Source organism: Mustela nivalis (genome assembly GCF_964662115.1).
Source record: "Mustela nivalis genome assembly, chromosome: 6".
In the NCBI taxonomy this organism is placed as follows: domain Eukaryota; kingdom Metazoa; phylum Chordata; class Mammalia; order Carnivora; family Mustelidae; genus Mustela; species Mustela nivalis.
Window position 1 is genome coordinate 98290951 of NC_139025.1, and position 23907 is coordinate 98314857.

General features: G+C 50.7%; 1 protein-coding gene across 4 annotated transcripts in view; it reads right to left on the reverse strand.

The window, feature by feature from the left end:
* Positions 1-1568: 1568 nt before the first annotated feature.
* The window catches only part of LOC309867838 (NADPH oxidase 5-like), a 29772-nt gene continuing 7433 nt past the window's right edge, over positions 1569-23907 (reverse strand). For 2 of the 4 annotated variants that reach the window (XM_082736899.1, XM_082736898.1), the window contains exons 4-17: positions 22439-22649; positions 21358-21592; positions 20059-20212; positions 19647-19825; positions 18469-18651; positions 16934-17066; positions 14855-14997; positions 12816-13007; positions 10584-10628; positions 10156-10280; positions 9788-9872; positions 8990-9089; positions 3099-3265; positions 1569-2094 (exon numbers count right to left, since the gene is read on the reverse strand). In XM_082736899.1, coding sequence (XP_082593025.1) covers positions 1963-2094; positions 3099-3265; positions 8990-9089; positions 9788-9872; positions 10156-10280; positions 10584-10628; positions 12816-13007; positions 14855-14997; positions 16934-17066; positions 18469-18651; positions 19647-19825; positions 20059-20212; positions 21358-21592; positions 22439-22649 — 2084 coding nt within the window. In that variant the 3' untranslated portion in view covers positions 1569-1962. Of the gene's footprint in view, positions 2095-3098; positions 3266-4759; positions 7324-8989; positions 9090-9787; positions 9873-10155; positions 10281-10583; positions 10629-12815; positions 13008-14854; positions 14998-16933; positions 17067-18468; positions 18652-19646; positions 19826-20058; positions 20213-21357; positions 21593-22438; positions 22650-23907 lie in introns of those variants that run through there. The other 2 variants (XM_082736900.1, XM_082736901.1) reach the window with 2 other exon arrangements.

Sequence of the window (23907 nt, forward strand, 5' to 3'; positions counted from 1 at the left end):
GTGGGCCTGTCTCAGGGTTTCAGGAGCACCTGCTGCCTCTGTCAGAGCTGTCCTCAGAGCAGAGCAGCCTCGTGGAGCCTGGCCAAGGGATTCCTTCAGTGGGCTCGAGTTCACGCCTTGGTTTCCCAGATTAAAATGACAGCTATGTGCAGGGAACCTTTCCTTCCCAAGGATCATTCCAGTTATGTAGGACCTGTGCCTTGTGGGAGTCGACATGCGGGGTAGGCCTACTGCCGCTCCCTATGTGCTAGATTCTGGGGCTGCAGGCCTGGCTGTGGGGAGCTGACAGTGTGGGGAGCTCACATTCACATAATGCACCTTTTATCTGTAGTTAGCCTGTGTTCCTTCTGTTCCTTTTCTTTCTTTTTTTTTTTAAGATTTTATTTATTTATTTGACAGACAGAGATCACAAGTAGGCAGAGAGGCAGGCAGAGAGAGAGAGAGGGAAGCAGGCTCCCTGCTGAGCAGAGAACCCGATGCGGGCCTCGATCCCAGGACCCTGAGATCATGACCTGAGCCGAAGGCAGCGGCTTAACCCACTGAGCCACCCAGGCGCCCAACCTTCTGTTCCTTTTCTGTGTGCCCTCCTTAGCCCTCTTAGACCCACAAATGTCTAAGGAGGAAAGTTAGTCAGCCATACGGATGCGTTTGTTTCTCTTGTTGATGGTGGCAGGGCCCCCATCTGGACATCCAGGCAATATCCAGATGGACAGACCCCACATTTGATCCTGCACCTCCAATGATAAGAGGTGGCAGAGCCCCAGGGCAGAGCCTGGACCTATGCTCAGCCAGGCCTATGCTGACCTTACAGATGGAAACTTGGAAAGCCCCAGAACCTGGACAGTGGGTCCAGGCGGGGAGGGATGGGGGGGGTGGGTATGGTAGGGAGAGGGTCTGTATGTGCATCTGTGAGGGGCTGTTAGGGAACGGCAGCTAGAGGACTCCCATCTTGAAAACGAATTCTCTGGACTTCACAGATCCACCCACGTCTGGGCCTCTAGGTGTTGCCTAGAGCCAGGGCTTCAGGGTGGGGCACAGTCTGCTCTGGCGGGTCTTGGATTCACTGCTGCTCAGGAACCCCTCCCTCCCAGCAAGCAAAACCTCCAAGATCTCTGGTTCCGCAGTGCCCCCCAGTGGCTACCTGGGGTATGTCTGGCGAGAAAGCCTTAGGATTCGTGTGATCCTAAGTCAAACATGTGGACCCTTAATGGATTTTAGAATCTGTATTCAAGTTCCTCTATCGGCTCCCACTGTCTGCGTGATACAAAATTCTAGGTGAACAGAGAGAGAGAGAGACAGAGAGACAGAGAAGTCCTATGCTAAACGGACTCTGCTCTGCCAACTTTCCAAATGACTTTGGTGCATTCCCAATGCATACCCCAGCCCTAAGTCAGGACACCCTCTTAGCTAACTTCTCCACTGCAGGGAGTGACAAAACATGCTCAAAAATGCATCAGAAAAACAAGGGGTACTGATAGATAGAGAGAGGGATAGATGGAAAACACGCAGAAAAGCAAATATAGCAAAATGCTAACCGAGGAATCCAGCAACTGGGTAACCGTCCACTGTACAATTCTTTTAGTTATCTTTATGTTTGAAAATTTTCATAAGAAAATGTCGGGATAAAATCCCGACTGACTGTGGTGATTAAGCAGGTGTGGGACCACTGTTGTAGGGGAAGCCTCCCTCAGAGGACTTTTGGAGGGGCAGTGGCCTGGGAAGCCCCCTCTGCACTTCCTTCTGGAGCCGCTGGCCTCTGGCCTGGTCAGTTTCTCAGCAAAACCCGGAATGCACCCTACTTTTCCCGGGGTCTTGAAGGAAGTCCACCTGCCCCTGGCCGCTCCTGCTCTGGGGGTGGAGTGGGACAAGGTGGGTCCTCTGAGGCCAGTCTCTGTGGAGCATGGGAGCAATATGGTCAAGCTGGCTGGCAGTGTGGGTTGGGCAGCACTGAGAGAGATGAGGCTAAAAGTTCTCCTGGAAGAATTTGAAGCTGAACTGCTCACAGTGGCCCTTGAGCACCTTGGCCAGGGCTGGGGAGCCACAGAAGAAGACCTGCACCTTGCCCTTCTTCTCAGCAGCCACCTTCTGGAACACCTGAGCCCACACGGGGTAGGAGAGAGCAGAGGGAGGGGAGTGAGCCTGTGGACCCGCTCAGGGACACACCCAGCTGGGTGTGACATTATGACAACATAATGGGTTGGCAGCAATGTCCCTCCATCCCCATGAGGAACTACAAGGTACAGCTGTGTGGCTTCGGAGTGCAGGGTCCAACATGCATTCTTTTGGGGGGGGCACTTACTCTACCCCTAACCTGACCCACACCCCAGGAAGGGGCTGGACCAGAAGACCCAGGCCCTCCATTCCCAGAGCATATCTGCAGGGAGACTGTGCTGTTGGGGGACAGCGACAGGGCCCCGTGGGCACACTGAACTCTGACTGTCCGGACATCCTGCTAGTCCTCCCTCGGTCACATGCCTCCACTGAAATGTCTCTTTTCCTAAACTCCAGCCGTTCCCTCAGTGAAGACCCTTTCCCACCCCAAATTCTGCTTACGGAGGCCATTGCCAAAAGCCCTCCTTGGTGCCCAAGCACCAGTGGTGTCCTCTTCCCTCACTCTCGGGCATGATCATTGCCCATGGATTGAAAAGCATTAACTTCTGATACCTTACACAAATGGTCCTCTGACTGGCAAGTACTCAGGGGGGGAGAGAATCTAAAAACCAATCTAAGAACAAAATAAAGACTGCAAACTTTTGTTCCTTTGGGCCTCAGTATTTCCATTTGTACTGAGAAGGATTGGACTTGGTGCTTCCCCAAGATCCCGTCTACTCAGGACTTCTGACCCCGATTCCCAGGGAGTCAGGGCTGGGGGAGGCCTAGGAGGTCAAACTGACTAACTTCTTCGCAGAACAGATGGGGAAACTGAGTCCAATGATGGAACAAAGAGATCCAGTCATGCTGTCAGTGATCCTGGTTGGATCCTGGCCCCTGGCCTCATGCTTGGTCCCTAGCTGCTCGTCCTCAGTCTCCCAGCGACTGCCTTAGGCTCTCTGCCCCAAATGGTCCCTGCAGGCGGTGGGGCTGTCGCTGGCCTTTACCTTGTTCCAGTCGGGCCGCCCAGGCTGGGTGCGTGTCTGGAGGCCCGTGATGGAGTCCTTCTTCTCCTTCTTGGCCAGGAGGTCGAGAGCCATCTGCAGGCCAATGGCCTTCATGTCATTCTTGCCCAGTGCAGAGGTCATATACATGTGCAGCTCCAGGAAGGGGTCTGGGTGGTGGGAAGCAAAGGCGGCACTGAGGGGCTCGCGCCCGTAATGGGGACCAGGCACGATGTCAGCCCCTGGCCCTGGGGCTTGGAGTGAGACCATGAGGGCTCCAGGCTCACGCCTTCAGTCCACCAGCGCTTTAGAAGGAAAGCTGGCCCACTGCTGGAGTGGGGCCTGCTCTGAGCCAGGCGCACAGTGTGACTGTATCCACAGTCCGGCCTGCACCCCACGGCCACCTCAGGACTCGAAGGTGGAATGAAACCCATTCCAGGAGAGCATGGCAGTCCTTGGGCTCCGAAGCTCATGCCCTGTCACACCTCATGGTGTCTGTTCCATTTGGTTGGGGACACAGGCCAGGCACGGCCAAAAAGCTGAGACCAAAGGGTCAAGGGTTGAATGAAGGGGTCAGGTGGCAAAGGGTACCGAGCTACAGAGAATGGCTGCAGCAGACGAGGGCCGTTCTGGGACCGTGGGGATTGGGACAGGTCTCGGAAGAGGGGTACGATTCAAAGCTAGGGTGGGATGCGCGAAAGGAGGGCATCCTGAGGAGGGGGGGGCAGATGAGCCAAGAGTGAGAGGCTAGAAGAGATGCGATGCTCGTGGGGAGTGACATGACTGCCCACCTAGAATACAGGAGCCTTGAACGGGAGCAACAGGAGATTGGGGAGAGGAGACCGGACGCACACTGAGGCTGGCAGGGAAAGGGCCTTGAATGCCCAGCTGGCAAATGGGGGGCAGGTAGCAGGTATCAGAGTGGGGTGTGGCAGGGTGAGAACAGCATCCCAGAAGGGCAGCCAGAGGGCAGGAGGGACAGGGCAGAGCTGGCCTGGACACAGGCTTGGACACAGTGGGACGCCTGTAGTGGGACGGGTTTGCTAAGATCTGGATCCCTTCGGCTTGCAGGGCAATTTGAGCTGTGCCTACCAGGGAGCTCAAAGCAGTTTACTCCATTTTCCCTGATCTGGCAGACTAATGTATATTTTCCATGTGGGCCACGACAGAGAAGAGGCTGGCGATACCATCCTCCACTTGGGTATTGGTCCAAGCCAGAGATGATGGGGCCTGATCTGGGACGTTGGGGCTGTGAGCGGATGATCACTCCATCCTTCTCCTCTCCCAGGACTAAAGGATCCCTGCCATCCCGGCTGGCTCTCTATTGTTTCATATGTTGCCATTAGCTCCCTTTTCCTTTGGCTCGAGGTCTCAGTCACTGTTAAAATGCAAATGGCCCTAGGAGGGAGAATAAATTTCGTTTCACATACCATTTAACTTGAGAGAGCCATGACCCTTCTTCCCCTCCCTCAGAGTCCTTAACCCCCGGAGAGGGGGCCAGGGAGAACGACCCTGTGGTAAGAGGGAGAAGAAGGAGCTCTGGAGAATGGCCCGACATGGTTTCCACCCCTGCCAGAACTGTTGTGTTTGAGATAGTCACTCTATCTCTGGGACACTTTCTTAAAGGAATCATCCAAAAGAAGGAAATAAACTATGTACACAAATATATTAATTGCAGCTTTATATATGATAGTGGAGAATCAGAACAAATACATTGTCCAATAGCAGGAGCATGGTGGACCACTGACATACCATTCATTGTAGAGCCATTAAATACCACTACTACTTAAATACTACTACTACTACATTAAATACTGCTGATACTACTACTACTTCAATACTACTACTACTAAATACTGCTACTACTACCATTGCTACTATAGCTACCACTACTACGATTTTAATTACTACTACTGCTACTGCTATTATTACTACTGCTGCTACTAATGTTAATGCTACTGCTACTATAGTAACTTTGATGACTATGACTACTGCTACTATGACTAGTGCTACTACACCTACTACCACCATTACTACTAGTGCTACTACAACTACTGTTATAACTGCTGCTGCTTCTATTGTTACTATAGCTATTGCTACTACAATTATTACTACTACTGCTGCTAATGCTACTATTGCTACTATTTCTACTATAGCTACTCTACTATGACTATTACTACTACAGCTACTACTACTATAGCTACCACAGCTATTACTATTGCCACTACTGCTACTACTATTGGTACTACTGCTACTACTACCATTACTACTTATATTACTACTGCTACTATTATTGCTAGTACTGCCACTACTACTATTACTACTACTACCATTGCTAGTACTGCCACTACTACTATTACTACTACTACCATTGCTAGTACTGCCACTACTACTATTACTACTACTACCATTGCTACTACAGCTACTGCTACTTCAATTGCTACTACCTCTACTACAGCTACTGCTACAACTACTATTGCTGCTGCTACTATTGCTACGACTCCTACTGCTACTCCTATTGCTACCACTGCTACTGTTGCTACTACTGCTACTATTACAATTACTTCTTCTGCTGCTGCTCATTTTACTGAGCAGTTATTAAGCTCCAGTTCCATGTGCTGCACAGATGATCTCGTTGACTCCTCATGACAACCCTGTGAGGGGGGTACTAGTTCCATTCATATTTTTCGCACGAGGAAATCAAAGCAGTCAAATAATGTCCCCACATTAGTCATTAGTCAGTCAAAGCAAAGCCGTCAAATAATGTCCCCAAGTTTTGAGAGTTACTATGGGATAGAATAAAGATTCAAACTCAAACAGAATATTTGAAGCTTAAGCTGTAGAAATTAAAAGCAATAAGCCACAGATTCTTGAACTCAAACCTTGGTAAATAATTAGAGTTGAAATCAGAAGTCACAGGTTTCTGTTGTAGTTAATGAAAAACCCGGGAAGAAATTTGAGGTAATAAAGTTGTTGACTCAAGTGGCTTTGAGACTACAAAGCACCAGGTTTGCTGTTATCCTTTGTTTACACAGATTACGAAGAAGCAAATAGCAAATATTTATATACCAGTAACCCAGAAATTTAAATGAAATATAAACTTCCCCCCTAGCTAGTCCTCATAAAATTGAGTTTCTAATAAATTAATATACATAAAAGCATTTAGAATGAATTTGAGGCTCTATAAATATTTGCTAAAATTGTTATTTACAAGAAAAGGCGAAGAGCTTCATTGCGACATTCTAGAGTTTACCAATTCTGTGTCAAACATGTTGACTTGCGCTTTAGGGCTTTGAACGTCTGTTATTCTAAACTACATCTGTTTGAATGTTTCTTATAAAAAAAAAACCATGTTTGATTACTTGAACTTATAAACTATTTATCATGGAATTTTAATTCACTCATGGCAGCCTTAGGATAATTAAACAGCCAAACAAGATCTGGTTCCACTGAACTCAACCAGCATACTACCCCATCCCCTGCCAATTCTCTAAAGTTAGAAACATACCTAAAAATATCCCTCCTCATATTAATTATTCTGTAAGTAAAACACAACAACGATTCTAACAGATTCACTTTAAAACACAGAACAAAACCTCAGTGTTCCATGAAGATGTCCTGTGAAGACTATGACGAACACAGAGAAACACGCCATTGTACAGACTAAGACTTGGCTTAGCACAAAGCATAGGCAGCAACACTCGGGTACAGGGAAGGGACGATTGTGGGGCTGGAGGAGGACATTCCCAAGTATGATGAAGTATGAAAGAAGGGACCAAACAGGAAAGTAATTCGTACATGCTAAGCTGTTTAACCTGTACCTTAGACCATTCTCTACACTTATGGGTGGCCATCTCATTAGGAAAAATACCGAGCATGCAGCCCTAATCACTACCTATGCCTCTTCACCTGTTCGTCTCTACTGGCAGATTATGTACATTAAAAACTGATGTTGGAGGGGCACCTGCATGGCTCAGTCAGTTGAGCATCCAACTCTTGGTTTCAGCTCAGGTTGTGATCTCAGGGTCGTGAGATCGAGCCCTGCGTCAGGCTCCATGCTGAGCGGGGAGTCTGAGGGAGCACTTCTATCTTTGTCATTAGTTGTTAGGGAAATGCAAATTAAGAGCACACTGAGATACTGTTACATACCCACTAGAATGGCTAAAATGAAAGACACTGCCGAGATCAAGTGTTGGCAAGGTTGAAAAGCTACTGGAACTCTCATCCACTACTGATGGAAACACAGAAATTGGAAAACTGGTTTGGCAGCGTCTTATACAATTAAACTTAACACATACCACACTACCCAGCAAATACATCCACACAAAGACTTATGTGCACATATGCAGAGCAGCTTTATTCTGAATGGCCAAAGTGTGGAAATAAAAGTGGAAATAACATCTATTCACAAGTGAAGGGCAAAGCAGATTGTGGTATATCCACAAAACAGCAAAGGGATTAACTATTTTCTAATACCTGCAGCAACATGGGTAAGTCTCAAAGATATTATGTTAAGTGAAAGAAGTTAGAAAACTGTGACTGTCATATGATTCCACTTACTGGAGATTCTAGAAAAGACAAAACTATAGTGATCGAAAGCAGATCAGATGGTGCAGGGAGCTGCAAAAGGGGACAGGGCGTTGATGCAAAGGAGGATGAGCGAAATTTGGGGGTGTGGTAATAGAAATGCTCCATGTTTTGAGTGTGGTAGTGGTTACACAGTTGTACATATGTGTCGTAATGTCATTGTATTTACTGTAAACTTGAATTGGTGAATGTTATCATATGTAAATTATCCCTTAAAAAAAGCTAAAAAAAAAAAAAAAGAAAAGAAAGTGTGAATAAGAGTCATCTGATGTACATTCCTGGGGAGGAGCCCGTGGGTGGCTCAGTCAGTTCAGCAGCTGCCTTTGGCTCAGGTCATGGTCCCAGGGGCCTGAGATCGAGTTCTGTGTTGGCCTTCTTGCTCAGCAGGGATTCTGCTTCCCCCTCTCCCTCTGCACCCTGCTCTCTCTCCCTTTCTCAAATGAATAATAATAACAATAATAAGATGTACGTTCCTGGGCCCTGCTCTCAGAGATCCTGATTTGGAAGTCTGGGATGAGGCTCAGGGAATCTAAATTTTCATCAAGTGGGGGGCATCTGGGTGGCTCAGTAGTTAAATGTCGGCCTTTGGCTCAGGACATGAACCCGGGGTCCTGCAGTCAAGCCCTGTGTCGGGCTCCCTGCTCAGCCAGAAGCCTGCTTCTTTCTCTCCCTCTCCCACTCCCCCTGTTTATATTCCCTCCCTCACTGTCTCTCTCTGTCAAATAAATAAATAGAAAATCTTAAAAAGATAAATTTTCAGGGGGCGCCTGGGTGGCTCAGTGGGTTAAAGCCTCTGCCTTTGGCTCAGGTCATGATCTCAGGGTCCTGGGATCGAGCCCCACATCGGGCTCTCTGCTCAGCAGGGAGCCTGCTTCCTCCTCTCTCTCTCTCTGCCTGCCTCTCTGCCTACTTGTGATCTCTGTCTGTCAAATAAATAAAATCTTTAGGAAAAAAAAAGATAAATTTTCAAGTGCTCATTGCGAATTAAAAGAAATACCACAAAAGAGGGAAATTAGAAAAAAAGGATATATATTTTTGTAAATGTAAATAAGAAAAAAACATCAGGAGATCCTTTAAAATGCCTGGAATAGTTTGCATAGCTAGATGGGATTATGAATAACTTCTTCTCCTCTTTTTTTGGTTTTGTAAATGTTACATTTTAGTGGTGGAAGAAAACCATTCCTCTCTCCTCCACATTTTTGATAGAAATAGAATACATTTAAACACTGTCTTAAACCCCCCACCCCCACCCCGAGCCCGAACCCCCACCCTGCTGCCATCCTCCTCAGGCCCTGTCCCTTTCTTACCCTCTTGGGTCATCTCGGCCTGGTCCATCTCCAGCTTGGTCAGCAGGCTCACAAACCACTCAAAAGACCGCTGGTCTCGGTTGATCCAGATGAAGTCCACCTGGGGAGAGGGGTCTTTCTGTTCAGGGCTGGCCCTGCCTCGTTCAGGGCATGCTCACATCTGTGATCCCCAGCGCCTAGATGACCACTTCCGTGAGGTCAGGGCACACGCTATCATCCCCATTTAGTGGAGGGGAAAATGGAGGCTTGCAGGGGTAGGAACCTTGCCCAGGTCACAGAGCAGCATGGAATCAGGACCCAAGTCCCTGACTGGCAGGTCAGGGCTTTCTATAATAACCTCTTGTTAATAGCAAGCAGTGTGCTGAAATATTAAGCTTAGGAAGAAGGCAGAAGGACATTACTTATTTTCCCCCTACAAGCTCTTTTAAGTGACCTATAGGAAATAATGCATTTTCAAAAGGCAAACATTTTCATTTTTAAAACCACCACCAGGTGATGGCTAGCACACGTCAAGGTTATAACTGGATCCCAGCTGCCTGACTTTTAGGTTCCAAGGTCTTTAGGGGAACTCTACCTTCAGGGCCCAGAATGCCTCTCAGAGGTGATAGGTGGAGGCCTGGACACATGGGAGGCACGAGGAGGGCATGGGGTGTTGAGGGAAGCACAGGGACCAGCCATTCCAAGCAGGAGGGAGAGCCATCTGTCTCTCCCCTGCATCTGCACAGGAGAGCTCACTCTGGTCAGGGAGGTTTCCAGGGGAGAGGGTCCAGAGGCCTGCCTGGAGGAGGCAGTGCTTACCTTGCGGAGCTTCATGTCCTCATCCTGGATGCTATCCATCCAGGAGTGCTGGCAGCTGGGGCAAATGTGCTTCCTCTTCTGGTGCCTGAGGAGAGTCAATGAGTGATTTTGGATTTGGGGTGGATATGAGACTTCTCAGACCAAAGAACAGTACAGGGGATGGGGGAAAAGGGTGAGGTGGCAGGGCCCACCCTATGAGGAAGGGGAGGATTGAGAGCCAAAAGAGAGAGAGAGGAGGGACCGGGGAGGAAAGAGAAAACACGGTGCAAGGAGAGAAGGAAGGAGCAAGGGGGAGGGAAGAAGTGGGGTGCTTCTTGGGACGCTGCCCCAGGAGGCAGGCAGGGAGGGGTGGCAGCCTGTCCACCCACCGGTACATGATGCTCTGCAGGATAGAGGCAAAGGGGGTGATGCCGATGCCCGCCCCGATGAGTACCGCATGCTCAGAGGCAAAGATCCTGCGGGTGGGGGTTCCGTAGGGGCCGCTGATGTAGCACTGTGAACGGGAGGGCGTTTCAGGAAAGAGAGGGCTGGGTGCCTGGAGAGCTGGAACCCCCCGTTACATGCAGGCAGTCACCTGGGCCTAAGTGGCCCCCACTGGAGTGCTCAGAGCACAAGTCAGGGAGACCCCTGGGATGTGAGAAGGCAGAGCTGGTGAGGGATGTGAGAAGGCAGAGCTGTGAAGGGATGGGTTTGGTCCCCTTCTCTGGATGCCTGGGGACTTGGAGAACTGGGGTACCTGGGGCTTCTTTTCCTCTGGTTGCAGCAGGGGGCACGTCCACCCACTGGACCCTCTTACCTTGATGTTACAAAGCAGGTGGTTCTCAGAGGACATCTCAGAGACCTGCGGGGAGCAGAGAGCTGTGGGCAGATCAGGCAATTCTCAGAGGCAACCCAGCCCTTGTTGGTCTAAACAACTCTACAAAAAGGGAACTGTATTTTTTTTTCTGCCCTAGGCATTCCTTCTAAGGGAGAATGTCAGTGATGTGCTGATAAACTGACTCTTCCAAAAAAGAAAACATCACGAAATCACTGATTGGTAGTGTCTGGAGATTTCTGGTATAAATGCTGCCATCGTGGCTTCCAATGTAATAACTGTGTCTCATGACTGGCTCTTAAAGCTCCTGAAAATCTAAGGATGGGCTCTTGTGGTCCAATACAAGGCAGCCTCAGGAGTGCCCAGAGAACACTCACTCACCCCCAGTCTCCAGCCACTCTTATCACTTTTGTGTCTCTGATACACCGCTGGCTTTGTACATTCTCTTCCCTTGACCTAGAACACCCTCTCCTCTTTCCCAGCAGGCAAGTTCCTGTGCAGCCTTCAGAGTCCAGTTCACTTGAAGTAGCTGCTGCCCCTTGAAGCTCTATCCAGATGCAACAGCCAGAAAAGCCTGGGCTGGCCTGGCTCACAGCTCCACCCTGCCCTTGGGACCCTGTTCTGGGCCTGCTGATGGAAGCCACCGAGGGCAAGGAGCAGGCCTCCTCTGTCTGCTCTGCCTGACTGCTCCAGGCCTGAGCACACAGCAGACTGGATCTGGGAGGTTAGGGGATTTCCTTCCCAAAGGTGAAGCAAGCAGATCCCCCCCCCACCCCCACCCCAAACAGTCCTCAGGAGCCTGGATAGTTCTTTGTCTGGTGCTGGAAGGCAGAGTTAGGAGCAACCTTCATAATCATCCAGAGAAAATCCTCATTTCACTGAGGAGGAACGTGGTCTCAGAGCATGGGGATGACCTGCCGCAGTTCCCAAAGAGCTCAGGGTAGATCTGGGTCTCCCACTGACTGTCCAGGGCTCATCCCATGACGGCACATTGCTTCTTTGGGGGGGTCCCCTGCATGTTGCATCCCCCATAGTGTCAGACTTGAACTACTGGTGTCAGAGGTGCTCTGGACAAATGCTACTGTCCTTCAAGACTCCCGATTGCAAGGAGAAACCCTACATCATGGTTAGTGATCTTTGACATGCAACACTCACCAGTCCTACCTTTTTTTTTTTTTTTTTTTTACAAAGTGAGAAAGAGAAAGAGTATGAGAGAGAGTCCAAGAGAGAAAGAGGAGTGGATCTCAGCTTCAGGCTCGGAGCATGACCAGGCAGGAACATTGGAAAAGAATGGAGTCACATGGGTTTTTATTGATTTTTACTTCTAGAGTTATCTTCCAATGATGGCACATGCTACTAGTTTGCCATTAAAGCAGCCATCTCAAGCAGCCTTTTAGATACAATGAAGTTGAAAGTTGTTGGGGCCGATTCCATGTTAAAACCTGTTAAACCCCTAGGGCCTGCGGGGCCTGCTTAGCCAGAGTGACTCCGTGTTGCCTAGATAGCCATTTTGTTGCCTGGGTAGCCATTTTGTTGTTTAATAAATGCCTCAGCAGTTACTGATACTGGTTCTGGGTAACCGTTGCTAAAACACATACCTAAAACAAGGCCATTTTGTTGTTTAATAAATGCCTCAGCAGTTACTACTATCAGTTCCAGGTAACCGTTACTAAAACACACAGATAGGAGACATCCAGTCAGCCAAAGCCACATATGTAAATGTCTGCGAGTGTGCCCTATAAAAACTAGCCTGTAAGACCAAGGGGCTTAGACCAAAGTCGCTCTCTTTGGAGGCAGCCCTGGCCGGTCAGTCTGACTTCTTATGCTTGGCATAGAATAAAGCTTTACTTAACTTTCCCTTTGTCTCAGCCTCATTCCCCTGGCTGGTCAGTCTAACTTCTAATGCTTGGCATAGAATAAGGCTTTGCATAACTTTCACCTTGTCTCAGTCTCGTTCCTTTGATAACGGACCCAACAAAAGTGTTGTTGGGGAGTAAAGAGAGATGCTAGGTTGGAAAGATTCTCAGTGGGGAGAGACTGGCAAAAGTTCTGAAGGGGGTGCGCCAACGCCTGGTTATGGGAACACCATGTCCTGTGCGTTTCGTGTGTGTGGCTTGCCCTTAAGGACCTCTCTCCCAAGTTCCAAGGACTCACCACCCCTGGGAGAAAAACACCCCAGCTTCCCGCCTCCAGCCCCAGTTTCCGCAGCCTTACTGGGCCCAGATGGGCTGGGGCTCCCCGCTGGGCTGGAGCCCCTTCCTCAGTCCCCGTGCCTACCACGCCTTGGTCTCCCTGCTGTGGAGTTCCCTTGGGCCTGTAGGAGGTCAGCTCCACGGTGACGTCCCTGCTGAAGGCCACTGCTCCCTGTGCCGAGGTTCCTGAATGCATGGGCTGGCTGGGCAAGCTCTGTTTTGTTTCAAAGTGGAAACTGCTTTGTTATTTAAAACATGAAATCAATACATGCTAGTTTGTAGAGATTCCCGTGTTATAGTACGTGCAAGAATAAAGTGAAAAAGTACCCTGAATAAAGCAGAATAGCGCTCCTCTAAACATTTTTCTAGGTCCTTCCAGACTTTTACTTACTTAAACACACACACACAGACACACACACACACACACACACACACAGTTGCACACACACAGTCTTACATAAATGAAACATACCACTTTCTAACCTGCCTTTTCCACTTAGTACATCTTTACTAGTTTTCCATGCTAATGCATATGCAGTTACATAATCTTTTTTAAGGAACATACCATTCCCTGAACAAGGTAACCAGTAATTTATTTAGCTACACCCCTATTGTTGGGCATTTCAAGTATTCCCATTTTCTCATTTTTGTTAACAACCACCATGTATAAAATAGCACCTTTTCCGTCTCTATCCCTCTCCGATTTATTTTTCTTCATAGCATTTAGTTTCACTTGACACATTATGCATGTATTTTGTTTGTTTATTGTCTGTCTCTCCTGCCAGAAGGTAAGCAGGGACTGTGTCAGTTTTGCCTACTGACAGATCCTCAGCACCTTAGAACAGTCCTTAGAAAACCGTAGGTGCTATGCTCGATAAATATTTGCTCAGTGAATGAATGAAAATGGTGACTAATGCACTTCTTGTGCAACTCTCCAATTAACTAGTCCTAAAAATGGAAATGCAGGGCCAGTGGGTCCACATATTTAAAAGGCTGACACATGTGGCCAGACCACGTGCCAGAAAGATTGTGCCAATTTATTCTTCAGTGGCGGTGCCTGAGGTCCCAAAGAAACACAGCCTTTAATGAATCTATTCACTGTTTCCTGAGGTGCAGGAGTCACCTGGTTTGGAAAGCCAGCTTCCTCTGTCCAGAGAACATCCTGCTTGTTTCCACCTACCCCTTCATTTCCCAAAGCTTTGCATCTTTCAGGAGGGATACCTGCCTCTGGTCTGGACTGGCAGAATTCTGCCTCATTTTCTCGCTTGGACTTCAAATTCCACAAGTGCATGGCAGGGCTGAGCCAGGCCCGGGACTTCTTTTCCTTTGGCCCTGGGCAGGGTTTCCCCGTATTAACACGTCTCCCAGCTGAGTGGTATTGTCTACTAGCTTTGTGTCCAGACACCTCCAGCCTCCTTTGTCTGTTTTTTACTGTGATCTCGCTGTATTCCTCCAAAACCTCCCAGAGCCTGCATTCATTCCAGACACTGGCAACTTGCCGGCTTTGTGAGTTTCATCAGGGCTCAGAAGATAACAATAGTGCCACTGCTGCTGCGGACGGGGACGATGGCGGGGGGGGTCCATGGGGACCCTGCTGTCTGGTCAGCTCAGTACTTTACCTGCATCCATTCCATCCTCGGTCCTTTAAAAGAATCGTTTGAGCAAGGGAGGCCAAGGATGGGGGCCTCCTCCAGTTGAATACGATGAATACGATAAAGCTTGGTGAGGCCAAAGGGTGTGCAAGGCTGTACAGTTAGAACATGCTGGAGCAGAGACATGGAGGCAGGTTTTTCTGATCTACTAGCTTAGTATCAATTTCCTCTCCCTTTCCATTGCCCCCCGGCTTCTGAAGGAGGCCTGGGGAGGACCTGGGGTCCTGGGGGAGGACATCGGGCTCTTGGATCACATAGTTAGTTCACAGCTGGTTCACCCTGTATGGCTGTTCAGCGGGTATATACAGCAGCTGCCCAGTGATGGATACTCACCAGCCAAGGAGATAGCAACATGGTCCCTGTGGGGTTTGTCTCCATGGTGGACCCTTCCTCCCCCAAAGCCACCTACCTGGGGCTTCCTCTGGCTCCTTCTCCTCTTCAGACTCTTTGACAGCTGTCCGGAGCCATAGTCCATGGGGCACAACATCTTGAATGATTCATATAGCCTGTTTGTCCACTGGCCTTCGGACCGCACATGTAGCCAGATGGTGTCTGAGCAAGGGGGGAGGGAAGGGGGCTCAACACTGGCTCCTCCAGCAGGGAGCAGACGTGTCCCACCCCAGGGACTGGAGCTGGGCATTAAGTGCTCAAGTCCCAGATGGAATGTCCTTCTTTGGGTCCCAACTAGAGTCACAGCCCCGGGACTTGGAAATCTGATCTCCCCAGCATGAGATCCATGGAGTCAATGTAAGCCTACAAAGCAAGGGTTCAGTTTCCTCTGCCAAGACAGGGGAGCTCCCTGGAGGTGTGGGCACTGCCTCCTCTATCAGTCCAGGGTCTCCCCATGGCAAGGACCACTCCCTCCTACATTTAACCAGGGACCCATCAATGACTCTGCACACTGGAGGTGTTCAGGCTGTGGTGGGACCAATGGCTTTCATTGTGCCCAGTGCCTGGGATGGAACAGGGGCTTATTCAGGTGCTCTGCAGAGTGGACGACTGGTAGAAGGCAGCGTGGGGCAGCTTCTCCGCTGAAGGGCACAAGAGAGAATCCACAACATTAGAGCAAGGCAACTTGGGACCCAGGAGATGGCAGATTCCAAGCTGAAACCCTGAAGAAAGCCCTTGGAGAAGGGGTCCCATCAATGACGCCTCCGTATAGTGCACACAGTCCTTGTAATCACACTAGTATCAGTATACTGGAATACCACGCAGCCGCAGAGGAAAGCTCTTGTTTTAAAAGAACAGATATGCAAAGACCTTCAAAGATATTCTGTGCATGGAGAAAAAGTGGACTGCAAAAAGTGTGAACAGTGAGATTCATGTAGGCAAAATTCTCTCTGCACCAATAGAGCCACATAGAAATAGTAATACAGGGCCGCCTGGGTGGCTCAGTTGGTTAAGCATTTGCCTTTGGTTCAGTCATGATACCGGGTTCCTGGTATGGAGCCCCGCATCAGGCTCCCTGCTCAGCAGAGAACCTGCTTCTCCCTTTCCCTCTGCCTACCGCTCTCCCCCTGCTTGTGCTCTCTCTCTCAAATAAATAAAATCTTTAAAAAGAAAGAAAGAAAGAAAGATAGAAAGAAAGAAAGAAAGAAAGAAAGAAAGATTAAGACAGATCACCAAAAGACTGACAATGGCTTTCTTTGGATGGAATTATTTGAGGAATTTAAATTTTCTTCTGTACATATTTCTATACTGTCTGACTTTTCTGAGAGCAGGCATCTTCTTGAGAAACAGAACAGGAAAGAAAACTTGGAAGAAAACAACCTTCCCTCTCCTGCCAGCACCCCCACCTCTGCCTCGTGGTACATGTGAGCCACCATTCAGGGCAGGTGGTGGGCAGTCTTAACCTGGGGAACACTTAACCTGGGGTTACACCCTGAACTGTGGGCACTAGGTTTCCCTGGGAGGCATCCTGAGTAGAACTAAAGCTTTTAATATGGATGGACCAGAGAAAACAGGCAACCAGCACTCTTTACCCTTCATGGCGTTGAGCAAGGGTCTCGCTGTCATAGATCATGCAAGGCGTTCCCTGCCAGAGGTGCCACTTAAGGCAGAAAGGCCGATCTCTGGCCTAGGAAGAGGACAGAGATCCACGAGCTAGCTCTGATGACAGCCCAAGGCTGGAAGCAGGCACACACATGGCTGGGGGCCAGAAGTCCACTGGGCGGAGGAAGGGTGAGCTGAGCAGTTCTGTGGGTGCCGGGGAGCCAGAGAGAAATGGGAGTGGTCCAGGGATGGGGAAGAAGGATTCGAGGGATTCTGCTGCCCTGAGGCTCCACAGGGATGGGGGAAGATGACTAGCCCTCATGTGATCTTCACGGCAGCTGGTCCAGCCCTGGCCTCCCCAGTCAGTAAGTGTTTGGGCATCTGCTTCCTGGTTTTGGAGGGAGGTTTTGGAAGGCGAGACCGGGGGTCTCTGGTCTTGTTCACTTCCGTTCTCCTGGTTCCCAGCCTGCGCCTGTTGCCCTGCAGAACCCCATACCTTTCTGCTCTGGAGCGCTGCTGATGGTGAAAGGGTGCCACTCGTAGCGTGCAATGCTGGGGACATTCAGGTACAAGTAGTCGCCTGGCCTGTAGTGGAAGAGAGGGGGCCTCTCAATGAGGAGATGGGTGACCTGGGGAGAGAAGAAGGTCAGAGTGATCCATGTGGGCCCAAAGTTGCCAGGGCCCACCCCGGGCAAGAGGGCAAAAGCCGAGCCATCCTCCTCCACCACTACCCAGGCAGACCCGGACATGAGACCCTCCTGTGCCTGTGAGTGGGGCTCACCCTGCACCCCTCTGCCAGGCTGGGGGCGGTCTGTGATCAGAGAGTGGGAGAGCTGAGATGTGTCTGAAGTGAGGTTCATGGCTTGATCCCACTTCTGAGGGTGTAAACACGGCTTTTAGTGGCCCCTTCTCTGTAACCTCCTGACAGCTCTAGCCCTTTGCTAGGAACTTCTGTAGCATTTGGCTGGGATTCCAGCCACTCATGGGCATCTCCTCTGGGAGAATGACACCCTCCTGGACCACACCTTTGGCTCACTGAGCATTCACTGAAGCAGGGAAAGTATGATCTCTGGTCCTCATGGCCATTCTCAGACATGGAGGTCATTCTTTCTCCACTTTATAGATGGGAAGCTAAGGCTCAGAATGGCTAAGGAGCTTGCACAAGCCCATCAGCGAGGAAAGTATGGGATGCAAATCTCATCACACTGTCTGAGGCCAGAGCCTTGATATAAAACCCCTCACTCTCCACGGCCATCTCACACTCAAGTGCCTGGAAGTGAGCCCACCTGGAGCTGCCTTCCCTTTCCCCACAAATGGCCCTGGCACTCAGACACCTGGGAGAGGTCCCGGGCTCCTTCCTCTCTCTCACCCCCGAATAAACCCAGTGACCTCTTGAGCTTTTCTGTGATAGGCTGCCCCACCCCCACCCCACAGCCCCCATTTAAGGTGAAGGCCCTCATGAGCTCTCATCTGCATATGTGCAATAACCTCCCAAAAGTCCTCACCAAGCCATCTCATCTCCCACAGAGTGACTGCAGAAATCTGGCTGGAATTAAGACCCAACCTAATATGACTGCCTGCCCCCTCCCTACTAGCCTGCTCAGGGGTTCCCTGTTGCCTGCAGGCTGTGGATCCTCCTGGCCCATCAGGCCCCGCCCACCTCTTCTTCCAGGCATCTTGGCTCCAGCTGTGCCAAATTACATTACTCACAGTCCCCAAGGACAGTATACCCACCCACAACCCGGTGCCTTTGCTGGTGCTGTTCCTTCTCTGGGAGTACCCTTCCATGTCTGTGCAGCAAACTCTTGCTCGTCTCTCAGAACCCCGATGTGGCAGAGCTGGTCTGGAGCAGTGTCCTGACTACCTGTCATTCCTCTGCCTCAGGTGTCACTCTTGAAGGCCAGACTGGATCCCAGACTTTGCTGGTCTCCTCTGCTGGGCAGGGGCTGTAGCCATGCTGGTCCCTATCTCCTTGTGAGTCTAACAGGGTATCCAGCTGCTGTGCCCTCCACCTGCAACTCCCCTTCGCACCTTAGAGGGAAGGAGATTGACTTCCACGATGCAAAAGGCTCCCATGCGGGATATTGCTAGCCCGATGATCTTCTCCAGGAAGAACAGGATGCCAGGGACCAGCAGCCACTTCCAGAAGTTGGGCCCATGCAAAATGAGCAGAATCCACATGGGGAAGTAAGACAGATGGGTCCAGTAGAACACCTGTGAGGGTGAGGAGGGAGGGGGTGGTAAGCTTCCAGAGCTTGAGACCTGGCTGGGGTGCAACAGCACCAGAGATCAGAGCCAACCTCAAAGCCTGGGCAGACCCAGAGCCTTAGTCGAATACACCCTCTCCTGGAGACAGGGCTGTGTAGGAGGCTGGGGATGGGAAGCTTTGGGGTTTCTTTATTCTGGGGGCTTGGCCCAGGGATCTTAATATAAGGGCTCCTAGTGCTCGCAGCAAACATCTGAAACATCTGCCTAGGGATAGCCTGGCCAGAGTGGAGTGCCCTCAAAGTGCTTATCAGCATCAATGTTCCCATGACATTGACCCATTTTCAGGGGGAAGAAAAGAAAGTAATTTCCTGGGTGTGGAGAAGAAAGAACAGAGCGCTGAGTTTGAACGCCTGCTATTATGGGCTGTGAGATTCCTTGTGTGAGGGTCAGACTCCTCATTGGCCAAATGAGGATGCGGAGTCCCACGTCAAAGGATTGCTGCTGGGGCTCTGTATGTGTCAATCTGATGTGAGCAGATTAGTCCAGGGGGCTCCAAACCAAATCTGTGACCTCCTGCATCTTGAGGACACTACCCAGAGGGGAATGAAAATGGAACTTACGTGTTGGGAGCATCTGTGTGCCCTGTGAATAGTAGGGGCTTCCCATACGTCATTTCATTTAATTCCTAAAATAACTTCATAGGTAGAGAACTCTAAGTCCACTTTATAGATGAGGAAGCTGAGCAAGCTTGTGCTCCTTCCTCTCCCTGAGCCTGGTCTAATCCAATTTGGGCAGGCTGGCAAAAAGGCAGAATCTTCCAGAGTCAAAAGTCTTCCACTTGGCAGACATATACTACAGCCCAGTGACAGACCCCAGAGCACATGCACATAATATGCAGACCAGCCTGGGCACTGCCTGGGCTCTGGAGTAAATGCGAGGGGACACGACATGGAACGAAGAGGGGATCCAGCTGGGGAGAGCCAAGGGGAAGGGCTGGACACCTCAAAGTGGCCACTCCTCCGGATGCAGGAGCTGGAGCAGGCAAACATGAGGACCAGCAGCAGCAGCAGAGCCACACCAGTCGGGGAGGCTGAGCCATAGACCCAGCCGATGCCAGGCCTGGTGGTGAGCAGCAGTTCCCAGAACCGGAAGGGGCTGTCCTCGGACTGAGCCTGAAGCGCTGGAGATGAGCACAAGACAACCTCTTCCCTCTCCACCTTTCTTTTTGGAGACCCACCCTCCCATCAGACACCCACATGGGTAGAGACTTCCAGCCAGACCACTGGCTGGTACAGGACACCCCCTCCCCACCCACTGGGCCTGCAGGACACACAGGGGCTGAGCCCCATGTCCTGGGCTAGGGGCTGGAGAAAGGCCCACCCACGTCCTCTCCCCCAGCCCCAGGCCACTCACCGAAGTTCACAACATGGGCCACAGTGTGCACCAGGGAGAGCACAACCACCACGTAGCCCATGAGCTGGTGGAACTGGATGTTTTGATCCAGTGGCAGGACCTGCGCCAGCCAGGTAGCCCGCAGCCACGTCAGGCACCGTCTCAGCATCAGCACCTGGACAGAGCAGCAGAGAGCCCCCGCCTGGCTCTCCCTCTGCGCCATTCTCCCTTCCCCAGCAGCCATCTCCCCATCTCCTTCTGAGCTGGCTGTGCCTCCTGAGCAGGCTGGGAGGTGGGGAAGGCCTTCACCATCTTCCCTGCCCCAAGCCTTTGCTGCTCCCCTAGGTCGGCAGCTGAGGTGTCCAAAGCACGGTCTCCGGAGTCAGGGCAGGGAGAGCAAATGTTACAGAATGGCTGCTGTTATTACTTTCACCTAAACACACGAGAAGCACAGAAGCTTTTGCTAACATTTAATACCCGCGTCGACACGGTCGACACGGTGCCCTCATTTAGTCTGTGTGTCAGACAGGCACGTGTTATGTCTAGTTCTCAAGGTGTCCTGGAGGAAGACCGAGTTCTCCAAAGGGGCTTGAGACCAGGGTTCCCTTCCTGCTCATTTGCTTTCGATATATGTGTGCCCAGATATAGGGACTTGCAGATGATGTTGTCTGGTTTTAACCAAGTTAAACTGCCTCTCACAGGAAAGACAAGATTCCCTGCGGAGAAGGTACTGACTGAAAGCAGTGTTACTTATGTGAGTGGCCAAGCAGATGAGTCATGGGACTCCGACTCTTGGTATGTGGCCAGTTACGAAGATAAAAATAAAACCCACCTAAGATGCTGAAGAGTATCTGAACTAAAGATGTACATTCCTGATCGTTAAGATGACTCTTGCCTTATTGTGTTCTGTAAGTCTACTGGCTAATGATAATAGGGCATGCAGGTAATTATAAGTAAATGAGCAGATACTGGGTTAGTGGAAGGGTTTTTCGTTCTCTGCTGTCCACCTGCTCTGGGGCCACTTAGATTGTTGTGAACATCAAAAGGAGAGGGCCTAGCACCCTGACTGTACATGGTTAGTGCACAAAAATGCTGGCTGTGTTTTACAGGCGGTGTGACTATGGACAAGTCACTGCCCCTCTCTGGGTCCCAATGTCCAATGAATATTGATTGATCCGACTGACTTCTGAGGAGCCCTTCTGCCCTGGCACCAGGACTCCACGTGTGGGTCCCTTGGGCTATGAGGAACTTGTATCAGCATCCCCCAGCAACCTCACCCCTTCACCCTGCTTCCCCGGCATTGTGCCCCCGCAGTCCTACCGCGATAAAGCTGCAGTCGAAGTTGAGGCACTGGCCGCAGCCCTTGGCCACCATGACGCTGGGGCCGCGGGCCCGGTGCGCGCTGGCCGCCAGCGCGAAGAGCAGCACGTGGAGGACCGCGTAGGCGGTCAGGCAGAGCAGGTGGCTGCGGTGGTTGTGCCAGTAGGCTGAGGTCAGAAGGCGGGGACGCCGCCGGCGCGGCTGGGCGGCTGGGGGCGTCAGCCAGTGGGCGGCGCTGCGAGAGAGGGGCTCTGCTCAGAGGGACCAGCCCGGCGCTGGGCGGAGGGGGAATCCTCACAGGGTGTGGCGGGCAGCCCCCCAGCAGCAACCTAGAGACCCCACGCCCGCTGTAACCGACCAACTCTCTGGATCCTCCTGGCCAGCGGCCGGCTTCCCTTTATACCAGGACACAGAGAGGTCGAGCGACTTGCTCAGAGTCACACAGCAGGCAAAGCCGGGATGGAACTCCCATCTGCCTGATGCCACAATCACGTCTGCTTCTATTACTTCCCTTACCTACCAGCTGGGGGTGGTGAGGGGAGGCAATCGAAAAGAATGGAAAATTCTGAGATATGTTGTGGTAAATAACCCACAAGTAACCTAATACACAAAAAGAATGAACCATAAAAGTGGCACTCTTCGGAGCCTGGAACACCCCGGCTACTTTATTCTCCTCCGCAGCTCTTTCCTACTTAGCACTTCTCTAGTTGATGCATTTGTTTATTGGCATAAATTACGTATAAATTAACAGTGCCTGCTTGACCAAGTTGAATAAATGTCTGCTAATTATAGGTGTGATCCTCGGTAAGTTACTTCAGGTGAGCTAACTAATTTCTTTTTGGAAATCAGTTCTGGTGCGGTCGCTAATTTCCTTTCCATTACTACAAAACGCACTGGCATATTTGTAAAAATGCCCAGCCCACTGCAGGGGCTTAATACTGTGAAGATTCTGAAAAGACACTGTAAATCGGAGACCCGATATGAGCCCCCAGCAGAACAGGCCTTTGTCCTCTATAAGAAACTGGGTGGGGCGGGACCGAGGGTCCCCTCTCTGCGCCCCTGGAATCTAGCCTCACCGCACCTGATGGTCAGGTTCTCCATGACCCCGGGGAAGCGCTGCAGCTCGTCCCGGAGCTCGTCGAAGGTGATGGCGCCGTTGCAGTCCTTGTCGGCGGACTCAAAGAGCGCCAGCGTCAGCTGGTCCAGCTTCTCGTCCGGCAGCGAGATGGCGCTCTCGCGCATGCATGACTGCAGCACGGTGCGCAGCTCGTCCACGTCGATGGACCCGCTGCCTGTGTCAAGTGGGGATCGAAGCCGAGTGGGAGCTTGCCCCGGACCCTACTCTCTACCTGCAGATTCCCCCTGCCTGCCCAACTATTGCATGGCGAGATGAGCTTTCCCTGTTCGCCCACCTCCAGTTTTCTCCCAACCAAGTCCCTTTCTGGGTGTAGATCAAGCAATCAAAGTACATAATGTCATCCTCAGTTCAGAAACCTTCCATGGCTCCCCACTGCCCAGGTCCGTGGAGAGAAACTCCTCCCCAAGCATGGAGAATCTTAGCTTCAGTGCATGCCTTTCTCCAGAATCTGCAGCCTCCTCTCTAAGTAGCGAGCTTAGCCTTTTTTCTGTGTATTTTCCCACTCCACATGAACAGCAGGGCCCATGATTAATGAGTTCTTGGCCCGATTTGGATGCACATACACATGAGGTAGCTTCATGTTTCTGCCCCTTACTGTGATGGTGGGCTATAAGTCCTTTGGAGTAGTGAACCTTACTTACTAGAATGGGGATAATATTCCTTCCCTCTCAGAACTGGTTCAAGGATAACAGATCATTATAAAGTACTTACTGTAGTGTCTGGAAGAAGGTAGTTGCATACAAATGGAAAGTCTTATTGGTATTTTAATCATCATAAAGGCCCAAGCCAAAGTCTGTAATCACATGACAGTGCATTCTCATGTATTGCTCTCCAGCACGCCTCCCGTACTTCAGGTTTCCTAGCCAAGAGCCACTATGCCTCAGGTCTCTAACTGCATCCGGAGTCCCTCCCCTGTGCCTTCACACCCTCTGGTCCATTCAACTTTATCCACTCCTTGGCTAGTTTCAAATCCAGGGTCCGCCTTCTTTATTACTCTCATACACACATTCCTCTTCCTCATCCCGCTGTCCTTCTATTCTAGTGACCTAAACATATCCCATTCCTGAGTGAATCTAGCCACCTATCCTTTCCCTTCCTGCACCAGGGCAGCTGATAGAACATTCTTGGAGAAAAGCACTCAAGAGAGCAGGAAGCTTTGATCCTCAGCCACAGCAAGGCCTTCAACTTGCCCAGAAACCTTATCCTGATTCTCTGGTAAGGTCATTCTCCTACTGCCTACAGGATCACTTCTCTCCTCCATGTGCATCCAATCCCTGCCTGACTCTCAGAGAAAACAGAAGCCACTGGAAGGGAATGCTCTCTAGTTCCTGCCTTTCACCTGCCCTGTACTTTCTCTCCCCCCGCCCCCAACCAAAAGTCTGCAAGGAAAAGGTGAGTGTGTTGCTTCTCCC